The sequence below is a fragment of the Centroberyx affinis genome, unplaced genomic scaffold (assembly GCF_046629955.1).
Source record: "Centroberyx affinis isolate AG114_WGS23_722 - 3 ecotype Tasmania unplaced genomic scaffold, CSIRO-AGI_Caff_v1 ptg001516l_1, whole genome shotgun sequence".
NCBI lineage: Eukaryota > Metazoa > Chordata > Actinopteri > Beryciformes > Berycidae > Centroberyx > Centroberyx affinis.
Window position 1 is genome coordinate 90,839 of NW_027279980.1, and position 15,890 is coordinate 106,728.

The 15,890-nt window shown below is 40.0% G+C and overlaps 1 protein-coding gene across 1 annotated transcript in view; it reads left to right on the forward strand.

Annotated features, from left to right (window-relative positions):
* The window catches only part of gstcd (glutathione S-transferase, C-terminal domain containing), a 52,278-nt gene that overhangs the window by 31,589 nt on the left and 4,799 nt on the right, over positions 1–15,890 (forward strand). Inside the window, exons 6-10 of the mRNA XM_071527292.1 lie at positions 2,692–2,807; positions 3,165–3,209; positions 3,673–3,801; positions 12,322–12,455; positions 14,329–14,359. Coding sequence (XP_071383393.1) covers positions 2,692–2,807; positions 3,165–3,209; positions 3,673–3,801; positions 12,322–12,455; positions 14,329–14,359 — 455 coding nt within the window. The remainder of the gene's footprint in view (positions 1–2,691; positions 2,808–3,164; positions 3,210–3,672; positions 3,802–12,321; positions 12,456–14,328; positions 14,360–15,890) is intronic.

Genomic DNA, 15,890 nt, shown 5'->3' on the forward strand with positions numbered 1-15,890 from the left:
AGTAATGTTTTTCCAATTTGATAAGATTCAAAGAGCCGCCCAATTCAAATCTACTCTGTACCCCCCAACATTACTGATAAACACTGTATTTATAAGCTGCCCAAAGCATGGCTCTGCAGTCCCTGTAGCCCAGTTTGTCAGGGCTCATTAAGATTAATGGAAAAACAAAGATTTAAAGAGAAAGACCTAGATAGGTATTATAGTCAATTGATTATTAATTAAGGCTGGTGCTTTAATGCAAAGGGATTTTATACATACCTGGTCTTAGAACACTGATAATGGTTTATGATTGGCAAGCCATAATTACTAATGGAAGTACATATTTATGGTAGAATAACTATAGTCTTCTTTGATTTCTTAATTACTGAGATGTGACTTCATGTCAGGTTCTCAGCCATAAGAAAGTGGAGGCTAATTATATTGCAGGATGATCCACCTCTTTATCACAATTACATTTTTCCATATAGGTTAAGCATTGTTAATTAAGGGGAATCTCAACGCAAGTCATTATAAAGTTGGCTGTTGTTTGTGTTGTAGTGCTGCAGTTTGAAGTGGTCTACATCATTCCATCTGTGTGCTCAATATTCTCCACTATGTGCTCTCACTCTTTCTTTTCTTTTCATATCTTGTGGCTTTTTGAACTCCAGTCTGTCTGACGCAGAGGAGAGCATACATTGGAATATTCATCTAAAAAATGCAGAGAGAATTTCAAGCAATTACAGTGACCCAGTGGCTGGACTATAAAGACCTGTCTCTGTCTCACCCTCCTCCCTGGAACCAACTTTAAAAAAGAATGAAAGCAAAAGGATAAAGTCCACTTCATGTCCACTGGACAATGAGCAGCTCTTGTGCTGCCACCCCCACAATCCTACATACCGGGTTTGATCTTGAGCCATGCGGTGACCTTTAAAGAAACACAGTCATGCTTTGGTAGAAATGCCAGAAGTCATTCACACACCACACACACACGCACACACACACACACACACACACACACACACACTTACACACTCACTCACACTGTAAAATTAGATTCTACACATTTTTATGCAAGGCACATATGCCTTTCCTATTTCATCCTCGTTTTTATTAGCACTTGTTCAGCTGACTTCAGACCTGGCAACCCCTTGTTTCTTCTTCCCTTGTTTCTCTGCACCCACCCCATAGGAACAACCTTTAGGACAGTCCTGATGCATCTTTGTGACCTTACACAAGCACCCCAGACCCCTTTGTGTGGCTCCATGCACACGGTTCCTTTTGAAGCATAAATAAAGCTTTTGCACATGCACACCCGAAACTAACCAAACCCTGCGCTGAGCTTTCCCTAGATTAAGTTTAGGACAAAAGTTTCTGCCCATTTCCTTCAGCAGCAGCCAATAGAGTTGGAAAGACGCCTCGTGTGAACAAAGTATTCTACATCCTGTACAGCAAAAGTTTGGGTCCCGAGTGGCTATTCTGCTCTGTTATATTTATTTATTTTTCTTTTCATTTCTCCATATTGTGCCATGTCCTAGCTTTCCCTTTCTATTTCTGTGCACTGGCTATTGAATTTCATCCAAATGTGTTCAGAGTGCATCAAAATGGCTCTGTAGTGAGGCCTCTCAGGAGCCCTGGATACATAGCGATGCAAACATCAACGTGAATTACTCAACCAAATGAAGAGCAGAGTGTTGTCAATACCATCCCGCTGTTTCTCTGTATTTAATTTCATCTCTCACTTTCTTTATTGCGCTCTCTCTATGTCTGGGATCGGCTTAATAATGGCCAATATGAGAAACGGAACAATGGCACCAAGAAGTTTCCTATTTGTGCTGCTGATGGGAAGCCTCTCTTTCCTCCTTTCCTCCCCCATTGTCATATATCAATTTGTAGAAAGCAGTGTGATCAGGGCAGAGTAGAAATAATGTGTTTCCCTAATGTGTTTCAACCATGTGGATATGATGGTGTGACTTGGGGGTAAACGAAACACTCATCACTCTATATTTATGGACCGGAGACGGCTTCGGCACAGCACGTCAGCGGCTCACTGCCGATGTGGCGCACTGGAAGAATAGAGAGGAAGATGCAGGAGCCTGAAATGTGCTTTGAGTTAATGGGGTACATAGTGAGTGCACACTGTTTTCACTGCAGCGGAAAGTTAAGCTGCTGCCACAGACAAGAAAGTCACTTAATTTTGGCTTGGGAGCTTGTTTTGATGGTGTTGAAGGATTGTTTGCACTCCTTTGTTGGCAATTATTGGCTGGAAACATGCTGATGAGGGAGTGGAGGCCTTTTTCATGTGTGTGTGTAACAACCATTACCTGAAATGTTTTGATGTAAATCAAAATTTAAGCTATCGGGGAGAGATGAACATCTGCTCACTGAGTGCAAAGAAAAGTAACACATTAAATTAATTAAAAAAAGTGTAATCTTTAAAAAGTATTCAGACCTCTGTATTTTGCCAAGGTTCAGTCAATTGTAATTTGATTGAACACTGACTGTACAGTTCAGTCTAGCCAAAGTCACACACAAAGGCTTACATGATCATAAAAAATGAACAAAATTTAATTTTTTATATGGTAGCTCTCTGGTTTCATTCTACTGAATTGAGTTCCCAGATTAATTACTTCTCTCTTTGTGCACAGTAGCTTATAAAAGCTGTTGCTTTTCACTTTATCTTCAGATGCAATAAGAACTTGTGCTCTTCTGCAGGGAAAATGTCAGATGTCCGTGCAGTGAGGAAAAGGCAACAGCTGAATAACTTGGTTGCCATGGTTACAGAGCTAGCCAGGCCGGGGTACACCGTTGTGGATTTCTGCAGCGGAGGGGTACGTATATTCATCCATCAATCCATCCATATACATCCATACATTTATCACCCTGTCTGACCCTGTCTGACCCTGGCAGGCCATCTACATTAGACCGTCTCTCCATTAGCAGAGAGCTGAAACATGCCACTTTTCTCATCTTTTAATATGTCATTGTTATAGGTTACTGTGCACAGACAGAACTGTAATTACACCCATGAAAATGCAAACTCAGAGCAGTAGCACTGCATGGATAATGGGTCAACACTTGGTTGAGAAGGATAGCATAACTAATCAGAACTCTGTTCATGTCCTCTTTAATGTTTTCTGTTTTCCTGTTATGTGTTTTGAGTTCTTTTTTCCCTTTCTGTGTCTCAGGGCCATGTAGGGATTGTTTTGGCTCACGTACTTCCGGATTGCCAGGTAATGTGTGTGTGTGTGTGTGTGTGTGTGTGTGTGTGTGTGTGTGTGTGTGTGTGTGTGGTGGGGTAGGATGGGATAGTGGATTTATCTCTACAATACTGCTGTCTTGTTTGAGTTAAAGTCAGCTGGTCATTTTATACATTTGGCAAACTTTGCTGAAGAACCAATCATACAACAGTTTTTTTTTCATGTTGTACTGCTTCTGCCTTTTATTCAACCCAGGTTATTTGATCACCATTCATTTGTACTTAAAAATGTTATTTTGTATGAGTTCTGTTTTTTTGCCCTACAAAAATGGTTTCCTGTAATCTCATTTTACTGTTTTAATTAATGTCTGTTGTCAATGTTAATGTCAGTGTTTGTCTTGAGGCCTTTTATTTATTATTGTTTCATTTTCTGTGCAGCTCTTTTTGATTGTTTTGAAAATTGCTATACATATAATATTTATTATTGCCAATTCCAGGTCATTCTCATAGAAAACAAAGAAGAGTCCTTGATCAGGGCCAAGAGTCGCAGTGCTGAGCTGGGTCTGGCCAACATCGGCTTCATTCAGGCCAATTTGGACTATTTCACTGGACCGTTTCACATCGGGGTGAGCACAGCCAGCAAGACTAAACAAAGCAATCAACCATTTCACTGTAGCTATTATGCACCAATTGTATCTCCATTTGTTATTGGTTAATCTAAACTAAACTAAAACATAACTAGTACATGTAATCTAAAAACTGTGACTAAAATGAAAAATGAATCAAAACTGAAAATGAAATCAAAGGAAAAACTAAGGCAAATCAGTGTTATTATTACCACGCTTGTGACCTTATAACATTAGAATTAATATATCAGCCACAGTTTGATACTGATTGAAATAGTTTATTTGTGTTTCTAGTATAAATGTTTGACCTCAAGAGAAGATAGTAGTGCCTCCCACCACTTTTCCTCTGCATCACCTTTTCCTGATAATACACAGACATAAACTCATTTACTCAATAATATGTAGTAGCCTACATCAAAATATGCTATGATGTATGATTGCAGCCCCTTTCTGCTTATAGGTTTAACTGAATCCTTTAGATACCACATACCCCACAATATTCAAACCATTACTCCCCTGATACTTTGTTGGATGCTGGTCATCATCATCACTTACAGCTACATTATGCAACTTTTTCTTGGTGAAAAACTGCCTTATATTTAATCTAAGTAATGTGTCGGGGCTCACCTAGAGAAGATCTACCCATCAGCATTACCATCTAGTCTGCCATCAGATGGTCTAGTTTGTCCCATTCCAGGCGCTGAGATCGGGCACGACTGGTGGCGGGAAGATTTCTCTGCACACAGGAACGTTTTACATATTAAATAAACAAGAAATCACAACGTAATCTGCAGACTATTTCAATTGTAGTAGATGTAGTGTAGCATCGCTGAAACAGTTCTGCAGGGATTGACTGCACCGCCTCCACCTCCAGCCGTCCAGGAAAAAAGAAGTAAATATATATTATAAGTTTCCAAGCAAAATAATGATAAGCAGCGCAATAAAACAAGAATAAATATCGGTGCTGCCTCAATGGAAAGACCTCAAGGAGTGGCAAGGAAACAGAAACCGATGCGGCGACAGAGATGGACAGGTACAAATTGTATTTATTAGTCTTTTGTTCACACATTTTGATTTCTTTCAAGCATTATTTGCTGCCTGAACATTGGCAGTTGCCTAATAGTGCAATTACAATGTGGCTAGGCTTTTAGCCTAGCTGCTAACCAGTGCAGTTACCATAAGGATAAGTTACTAGCCACCGCAGCAGGAGCCACCGCATTATGTTGTTGATATCAGTCAGAGCTTGAGCTACTAAAGCTGCAGAAATCAGCTTGAGCAGCACCAACTTCTTTATTAAAGGATAAGGCCGGTGTTTTTTAATGCATTGCTTACTGCGAACAAATCCTATGAAAATAACAAAATCAGCAATGATTTTGTTTTGCCAACAAGTCTCGTCCATGTAACCGGTGCCCAATGAAGCCATGTCCCACTAGCCATAGAACTCCATTGTATTAAAAAAACGATTAAAAACACGTCAAAGAGCCATGCCGTTGCTCTGCAGCATATTTCATCATCGCGATGCACCGGGCCAGCCGACTTTTTCCTCAAGCAACTTAATAAGCTGGCTGTAAACACTTTGCGATCTCAGGAAAGTAGTTCCGTAGCACCGAAAATAGTCCCCGGCGTAATGAAGAATTTGTTCCCATTTGAATTTGATTTGGTAATAACTACAACAGCCTGACTTTTCGTGGTAACAGTTAGCGATTTTTAAAATTGAAACTATGTCTTTGTGAGCTGTATTTCAAGGTTTTTAGCATCAAGCATTCAAGATTTTTAACAATTGGAGCCAATGACTTCCGATTTGACAGCTATAAATGGTATGTGGGAAGTCAGAAAGTAACGGGAGTAGAGCAAAAGTATTTTTGATTTTGTTATTTTCATAGGATTTGTTGACGGTAAGCAATGCATTAAAAACACCAGCCTTATCCTTTAACGTTAGTCTGCAAAGCCAACGCTACTTAGCATTTAGGCCCTGCAGCTCATAGCACTTGCAATTTTAGTCCATTTGTGCATTTTGGCATGTCAAGCTAACTAACTGTAGAATGTGATTTGGTCTTTTATGTACAAATAAGCCTAATGGTTTGTTTTGTCACCTTAGTCTAAAGATTTGTCCTGATTACAAAAAGAAGATGAAGCAGAGTAGAGTGATGCTCTGTCAGATGAACCAGTGTGTGCAAACCAGAGGGATGGACTCATTTTTATAAACACTGATTGTTTTGCAAGTAGTCATTTGCTATTGTTTGGAGTGTCTGACTTTTATCGTTGCTTTGTTTTTTACATGTTACAGCAGTCCTTTTGAAAGCAATTGAACTGTTTCAGAGGGTTTTTTTTTATTACAAACACAGCAAACATAACAGAAATGTTATTGCACAAACAGAAAATGAATTACAGAAATATCAAGCATATAAAAATTAAACAACGAGATCCTGAGAATTACCTTGACTAGTCTTCCCTATCATGAGGTATCATGAGGGAGTAAAGTGCAGAGACCTGTATGTCTCCTGAGAAGTCAACTGTGGACTGTGCAGCCCGTCCGATGGCTTTATCTTCAATAATTCGTATTTACATGGCTAACCTGAGTCAAGCTAGCATTGAAATGCTTGAAAGTGCCATCAGTTGGCATTTGGTGACCTTTGCCTAGATTTTATGTAAAATTGATGATCAGCTTCCATCCCAAAAAAAAATTGTAGTCAAACAAACTGTTGTATTAGCATGAAAAATCACTACTTGGGGTGTAGTGTTGATATGTTCATAACCTGTAGTAGTGTTTATGAGACATTTGATGTTTTATGTTACCACACCCTTAATATTAGGGATGGGACGATACGCTTATGTCACGATATGTCAATATGATTTGAATGGAGAGCTTGTGAAATTCTCATTTGTGATTACTACAGCATAGTGAAATGGAACTAATATCACGATTCATTTCTCTGCCCCACGATATGTATTTTCACTTTTTTGTATTGCAATATATTGAATTTGAATATATATTCCCATCCCTACTTAATATACAGTAGGTATCAAATGTCTACACACACATCATATGTTCTAGTATTTATCGCATTTAGGCCTGAAACAAGAAAGCCTGTTGAAAGACTTTTTACTTTTATTTGAATATAGTAAAAAATAGAGGTAAAAATAAAAACCTACTCTTTTATGACAATGTATTATAATGAAAAACTTTGTTTAAATACTGAATGTTATATAATCTGGCTTTTTAAAAGCATAAATTTCCATCTCAGCCACAGTCACAATTTTACCACAAGGTGTCTGAATGGTATTTTTAGTCTTTATATATTTATATATTTCAGACGAGCACTGCTGCACATCACAGAGAGAGGTATGTCATTTCCACATCATTTTCCAAAAACTGAAAATGCCAACATGCAATTATTTTTGTCAGCAGCTAAGATGGCTTTTCATTTACTGAAGTGTTGCTTTTACCGGCACCCTTTTACTGCTTTGCACTTCATTGAAGCCGACTATGCGACTCTCCCCTCTGAGCATTAGAGAGCCAAAAGGTGGTTTTACCTACCAAACTGGAGGACAAAGGTACTGTCAAGTGTGTGAAGAGTACCTCCTCCACGAGGAATATTAAAGAAAACACACTTGTCTTACTTTCCTCTCCTTTGCTGTACAGATCTAGTATCCAAGGGATGCTATGTGATTTCCTTTCTAAAAGCAAACATACTGCCAAGGTCGCAGACTTATTGTGTTCTTATTAAAGGCTTAGGAGTAATCTTTGGAAAGGGACGTGTTTGTAATAAAAGCAAAAAATGGTTGCCAGCCATTTCAAATTTCATAGTCAACTTGGCCACGTCACCCTGTTACTTCTTAATTCAGCACATATTTTTCCTGCTGCCGTCTCTGCCAAGACTGTAGTTGTGCCTGTTTGTTTTTGGTGAGCTTAAAGATCTGGGTCAATAATTGTGGTTAATTCCCCTCAGCTACCTGCTACAACAGAATAAACATTTTACTAGCTTTCATCCACAGGGACTGACTGTGTATTTAATGGGGTTAAAGCCCAGTGTTTAGCAGTACTCTCCAGCTGGAGGTTTAAACCCTCATCATTCCTATTTGAATTGAGTAAACACCCACCTTCATCTACGGAGCTCTTGACTTTCCTAACTGCATAATTACTACCAATTTAGACCAAATAGGTCCTTAGCTGTGGTTGTATACGGGTTGTTTGAATCTAGCAGTGCGGCACAAAAACAAGTCCTTTGGTTTTTTTTTTGTTTTTTTGTTTTGTTTGTTTTATTTTTTAACCCGCTGCACACTGAATCTCTTTTTTTGGCACAAGAAAATTTCCTCTTAGCCATAAAATCTTGATCATTAGTTGATGTGTTTCAGGTCAGTGTCTTCACCCCCAAACATGTTAAAATGATTGATCAGTCTGCCTGGTGTCATAGCCCAGTTTCAGAAAAAAACAGCTGTGCCAGTAGCCTTACTTTTACCCTCTCTGGGACAAATAGGAATATATATGTACCTGCTGTAATTAGAAGTAGCTATTGTTCCAGCCTCGCCACTCCACAGAGACCCGTTCCACTTGGCGAGAAACAAACAGCACAGAATATTCTTTTCTGTAATATGTGGGGGAGTGTGTTTTGTAACCTTGTCAGGAAGTTTATATGCACACACACACACACACACACGCACAAAACATTTTGTTGTTTTTTTTCCAAACTTTGTTACTTACCTTCAGCGATCACATGATCTGTGAATGTTAAGATATATTGAAAAAAAAACAGCTACTTTCATTAGTCATATTTTACTCTGCATTGCTTTAGATTTGTACCACACCGTTTATGAAGACTCTGCTTTTGCTAAGCCTGTGCCTGCCTAACACATTCTTACATGAAGGTGCCACCCATCACGCTGACTTTAATCCTGATATGTATTATACATGGTCCCATTTTTAGTCACGTTCGTTTAATCAGGCTAATTAAGTTGAGGTGTCCCTATTCTTAGTGTGTGCTCTCTCTTCCTGGTGTTACATGGGCTAGGTGTTAGACTGGTATCAGAGCTGGTCTGTGCATATGTATCTGTCGTCCTTTCTCCTGTCACTTAACAGTGAGTCAGGGCCCCACGGGCATGAGAAGTTGTGGAGCTTGAAGTTTATTTGGATTTTTATTGGTTCGAATTCCATTATTGGCTCTGCTTAAGGGTCTGATTGTTTGCAATTGATTCTCCCAATTGATTCTTTTTGGTTTGCGCGGGCCATTGTTAAGAAAAATGTACTTAACCCTTCAATCAATTCTAATGCCAATGCTCATGGCAGCATAATGATGGTATAAAGATACCTGTTCTTGTTGGTTCTCTTTTCTGAGATTTTGCATAAGATTGAGTCTGTTCATCAATAGTGAAGTGCAGTAATAGTCAGGGACCAAACAGACATTCATCTTGCAGGGGAAAAGTGACTGTGTCTCTATGAAGCTACACTAACCATGGTCTGGTCCACACACAAATAGACTTAGACACATTTGTGCATGTGCGCATGTGTACACACATTCACACACTTAAACACATAAACACATAGACAGAAAGCAGTGCAACTTAAGGGATGAGGTTCACCTGGTAATGCCTAGTTTCTTTGTCACTGATGGAGCTGCCTGCTTGCTTGTCTTGCCAGGTGCTTATTAAAAGTGACATGTGAGCAGAGAGAGCAAAAATGAACATTTAAAATCCAAACAATGAAAGGCAATGAAAAGCAATAAAAAATGGTTAGAAAGTAATAAGCACCACACCATTACATGCGGGTGTGATCTCGATTAAGTAGAGTATCGGTTAACAGTGTTGTTGGAGCTTGTTCTGTCCAAAGGCTAGATAGGATTCAGAAGAAATTTAATTACTTGAATAACAGTGAATAATGAAGCCCCATTATTTCCGTCATTTGATTGAGAGAAAATACAGATAAAAAGAAACAGTCTGTGGTATCTCTCTCCAAAAGACAGAGATTAATTATAAAGAACACGGTTCTGGCCCTTGGTTCTTTATTGTTGCATATTAATCCATGATCTATGTCCTTCCATTAAAAGGCTTGTAAAGAGGTAAATCTTAGCACATGTATGACATGTTTCTTTGAGCTAGTTTTTAAATCAGCCTTGTCTATATTTTCACCTGCTATGATCCATTTTGTAGGTAGTATCCCATACAAATAATACTGTTTGTTCTTTTATGTGAAACTTCCTCCGCATTGCTTAAACAACTAGACACAAATTCCTCTGATCTGTTGATTGAAGCAAGGATGCTTTCTGAAGTCAAGGATTGGCAAAATAAAATAACTTATCAAAACAAATTGGATATCTTTTTTGTTTTGATTATGTGCAGTTTTTTTTACTGCCACTGATAAAACCATTTTTATGCTGGTTTTGGCTAGAAGCTGGTTTTGGCTATGCTATTATGCCTAGAATTTACCATAGCATGATAAATATAAAACATTAGCTGGGTAAGAATGATGCTGTTGCTTTATTAATTTCTTGCTTTAGATGAAAGATGTGGGGGATGTATCATCATCATACCTTGATACACTCTTCCTAATCAGCAGTCTCAAATATGGTGCCAGAAAACATAAGCAATTTCCCCAATGCCATGAACAAATGCAGGATAGAAAATGAGGTGTTTAGTGTGAACTTAAAATAGACTCAAGGCCATGCAGGTAATTGATGTTCATTTCCACTGTTCACTGTCTGCTTCTTCTTTTATGCGCAAGTCCCTCTTCAATAACCCTGTTTAAATCAATACACATCTTTCCAAAGAGGAATAAACGATTCTTTGCAGATGAACATCCAGTACAATTAATTCAAGTTGACACCAAACACATGCCAGTCCCATGTGGTAATTTGAATTAATTTTAAACCCCCTTTAATGTAGCTCTTCACATGCAACAGAATACTTATTTCCAAGTACAGATTATGAAATTACAGTTACAACAAGAAGAACCAATTGCCAAGTTTGAGTATAGATATACAGTCTACTGTGACTTCTTCTGTAAGCTGAGCAGAAGGGCTGAAGCAGCCAAGGCATTTCCAGGGAGCGCTGATGTGCTTCTGAGAAATGTACCACTGTTCAGACATTTAGGGGACTTTATGAGAGGGTTTGGCCATGTTTAGAGTGTCTGTATCCCCCCTAATCTCTGGAGCTGGAGCCCATCTTGGCCCAGCCCCGTCCTGACTGGGTCTGAACTTCTGCTCTGTGGCATCGCTGCCAAGGCAACATACAGTCGATCCAGACTCGGGGACGCCAAGTGACAACTCCTTGGAAGACAAGAATGCAAAATGGAGGTGGCCTTTTGAGTTGAGCAGACTCAGTTTGTGCTAGATTCATTTCAGTGAGCAAGTAGCCATTTTGTCATCAAATTGTTTATACTGCATTTTATTTGGACCATCAAGAGAAAATCTAATTAGTTGAACTACACTTGAAGAGAATTTTTTTTTTTTATCACCAGTGCTTGGATGTTAAACTCATAGGGGTGAATTCAGAAAAAATCTATCTCATCAAGTAAGTAAGTAATTGTATGACTTCACAACCTATAACAGCAAATATTTCCAGTCTCGGTTAACTGAAACAATGATATTCTCTTTTGAAAATATCCTCTCTCTAGAATGGCTCGGATGTTGGCGATGCCTTCGCCCGGCTACAATCACAGCTGCTATAGTGACTGGAAAGTGTGAGCATCACATCCCTTTTAAACTTCCATTACTACCAGCTTTCAGAAGATCATAACAATTTCACCTTAATTGCGAGCCACAATTAGTGATGATCTTTGTGAATTGGACACACCCTGTAACGAGCCTCATTTTCATTTAAAGGGGTCGTTTTTGTGCCGAAATGCATATGGATAACTTAATTTAAATATGCATGAACAGTGACTACGCACTATGTTGCTATTCCCTTGGCAGCAGAGTTCCACCCACTGCAGGTGGTTTGTGAATCACACGTTTTTTTTCTCTCTTGCGATGGTTTAACAGACGCAAAAGTGTCGCAGTGCTTTTGTGAATTCACCACATAGTGTTTGAGAACTAATAATGTAGCTCGGTGGATGGACTGCGTAAAAAAGCCTAGTGGAATACAGACAGCCCGTGGGGATTTTCAGTCCCTCTCCATCATCCAATATGTAACCACACCAGTGCTAATGTATTGCTAGATACCCATCGTCATGCACAGTTTACCCACTCAATGGGACTCCTGATGCATTCGTGCCTCAACTCCTAAAGCACCAATACATTTTGTTTGTCCTCCTAGAGTCTGTACCTTTGAGATCACAGATGTATTTAATAGCAGCCGCCTTTTTGAAGCAATCAATGCAATTGAGTACACAGTTTTAAAGTTTTTATTTTCTTCTGTTTCGTTCTGGACTTTGTGTTGGACAAAGATAGTTTTCAAGAACGCTTTGAGCATAGCTGTTTTTTTTGGTCAGTAAGAAGTTCTCAATCTGTGTTTGTGTGTGTGTGTGTGTGTGTGTGTGTGTGTGTGTCTTTGTCTGTGTGTGCGCATGTTGATATTTTGCTTCCTCAGGTGGCCCTCCATGCATGCGGCGTTGCGACAGACATGGTGGTGGAGCACTGCGCCCAGGCAGGAGCAGCCTTCGTTGTCAGTCCTTGCTGCTACGGCTTCATCCAGAACACAATCAAGTTCACCTTCCCCAGGAGGTCCGCAACTGTCCGCACACCCCAGCTCAGTGTTGGGTCTCTGGGCTTCTGCTCTTGTGTCTTACTGTGTTCCTCCGCTATTTTGTTTCAGTTCTGTTTTAGTGCTCTGTTGTTTTCACTCACTCATTCACACTCACACTCACCCTAACCCTACCCCTCTCTCTCTCTCTCTCTCTCTCTCACGCTCTCTGTCTCTCTCTTTCTCTCCACCACTCTCTCTCTCTCCACCACTCTCTCTTTCTTTCACTCTCACTCACTCTCACACATATAGACGTTCTTTATCTCCTGTCACTGCTTTGTGTTGTGTTTGTCTACCTCTCGCCTCACATCACCGCCACGGACAGTGCGAGGCAGCAGTGTCACATCACCCTCACAACAGTGTCCGCTCCTTACCTATTCACTCTCAGTGCCATCCTATCAGCAGCGGAGAATAGGCTTCTCTACTCAGAGGCAGCCACGGATATGACAGACTGACATGAAAATCCAGTGGGAGCTGTAGACGAGAAACACTGCCCACCTTGGAATTACTTTTAATGGTTATATATCCCGTATTGAGGAGAATTAACTATTTAACTATTTAGACATCTTGGCGATGTTCCAGACTGAAGTATGATCCTAGTGGGACAGCACCGGAAAAAACAAACAGTAGTATAGAGGGAGGCGGGGTGGGGGGGAGAGAACCTGTGTTTTAACAGTGTTGTTTCTGTTGCCATGGCAGCAGTCTGTCCACTAATGGGAATGTAATGGCTTAAGTGTTATAAGAAGGCAGTATGTTGCCAATACAGCATTGGGATTCCAAAGAGCTGTAAAACAAACCGGTGGTGTAGGATTGTTATTACTGAAGATGAAAGATGTGATCACCAATCAACCTTTTCTTCCACAGGTGGGACCTATTTATGGAAAGCTTGGCCTTGTTAATGTTACACTTGCAAAAAATTTAGATTTTGGACCAATTTTTTAATATTTAAATAATGTATTTGAATAGGAGTGAATATTTGGGTAAACACTGTGCAAGGACATTATTATTACATTAAATTGCGTCAATTGTGCCTCGAGACCCTGAACGTACAGTATGAATATTTAGTTTTCACATGCTTAGTTTTTCTCTCCTTGCTTTTGCTAACACGACACTTCACCTCTCCCAACTAATCATTAAATATTGAAGAATGACAAAAAAAAATAGTCTTCGCAGCTGTAATAGACAAAAAGAGGCTGTGTTCCTTGAGGGCAGTCGTACAGTGTGTGTTCGGGACCTGCGCACCTGACTGTGTCAATCTTCGTCTTGCTACTAGTGTTTCCCCCTCAGGTCATGTTCCAGATCCTCCTGTGGATTTTCTGCAGGTGGAGACGTTCCAAGCAGTTCCCGGCTTTTTTTATGGGTTGTGAAACTGCCCATTTCGCCACACTGATGGTAGCTTTCACTGGAAGTCCCTAACTGGCCAAGTTAAACTTAACAGGTCTCTCTCTCAGTGGCCTGACTGGCCCCTGATCCCTGACCCGCTCCATGCTATGCTGATTTTTAATTAGCTTTAAGCTGCACTACAATATTCTCACTACTTTTAAGCCTCATAAACAAACAGACTTTCTTCCCATGCCATAGAAAAAAGCCCTGTGTTATGAAAGGCCTCCTTTCCCGGGGAGAAATTGGTTTATTTTAGAGGAGATGAATGTTGTTTGTGTTTTGTCAAGCATTCAATTTGCTATGATACATTCAGTTAGGTTGTTTATGAAGAGATTTTCCCAAAAATAAAATCTCTGCACCTGACTTTAGTAGTATTACATGAGACAGATAGATGCAGTAAATGCTCCCACATCTGAGTCTCTGCACCATCATGACATCAAAATATCTTCTGTTTTTCTCTTTTCTCAACAGCAAAAGGTTCCAAGAGACTCTGAGCTATAAGGTATGTCTTTTAAAATGTGATTCAATTCCTCTATTGCATTTATTATTCATTTGCACAGAGGCAAAGTATCAAGTACAGAATATTGAATTAACACAGTTTTGACTAGGGTCATGTTTCAGATTCAATTCACCAACTTCTTATGCAAATAACAGTGGGTCATGACCTGTTTTAAAACATCTTGTTTATTAGAGGCTCACATTATGTGTTATTTCAACACAATGAAACCAGTTTTTCCCTCACTAATTACAGCATATTAAGATGCTGCAGCATTAATGGAAGCATAATGAAATCTGAAGAGCCCAATTTAAAAGTTACAGCTTCACATGCCTGGACTAGAGTGCAGTGGCCAAATGAGAGGCGGGAGTATATTCTCATACCACTCTCATTAACACCCAGCAACACCCAGCAAATGCTGTCGACATTACAAAGATAATGACAAACCAGCAAAACCAGACTTGATCTTTAAGTTAGACAAACCAAAAATCTAAAATCACACCTGACATTATTGCCATTACCTTATTTTTCTCGGTATCTACAAGTATAATGTATTTTTTCTGCCTACCCCTTTATATCTATGCTATTGCTCTCCTTCTTTTTAATTTCTCACTGGAGATTGAAATAAAAATTCCTGGCCTCATGAGATCCCTGGGCTCTGGTCTCTGTCCTGGGAACACCGATTTCCCAAGGAGTTACAAGTCGGAGGCTCGCACCCTCCAGTCTGTCAATTCCTTATCGCTGAGCCCAGACACAGCACTGTACTCTGGGAGGGCCCGTCCCATAATGATGTATGGGACCTGTCGCTGCCCCTTGGAAGAATCTGTGCAAAGGTTGCTGGCTGCGGGGCCTCGTCATGGCAGCCTCAGCCTGGCAGTTGATATGTCACAGCACTGGATCACCGCTAACTTCTGTCTTTTGTGCGGCCGCATAAAACACAGATTTTTTACACAGATAAAAAAAGAAAAATTCACATACACAGAAGATTATATATGATTTGAAAGACACTCGACAGTTGTAGTGTTCTGTGACATTGATCTGTTGTATTTTGACCATCTGTCCAAAAGCAGAACTTGCGAAAGAAATCGTAATTACTATAATTGCCGTCTAGAAATAAGCACCCAAACAATGTCGCCTCACCACAGGAGAAATCTATATTCCATTTAAACACGCAGACTCATTATCTGTCAGTTAACACATAAGCTCTCTAAGTCTCCCCCCGTCTGCCCCTATGGTTTGATTTTCATCAGCCACACTCGGTATTTGCTGTTCAGTTGGGCTCAGTCATGTAGTTGAGCGCCACCGTATCGTCTGTATCTCTGCTCTCAAACCCCCAGCCGCCACTTGCAGAAACTAATGTTGCATTCTGTTGCTCTACAGTGGACCATAGTCGTCCTCCTTGAGCTAGTTAAACAGACTGACAGCGCATTGACAAATGGCGTATTGCAGGGATAAAGGGCTAATGGTGTGAGGTATTGGTGCTGAGCGCTAACTTTGAGCACCTGCTCAGAGGCCTTGCATTCACTGTTGACCCTCT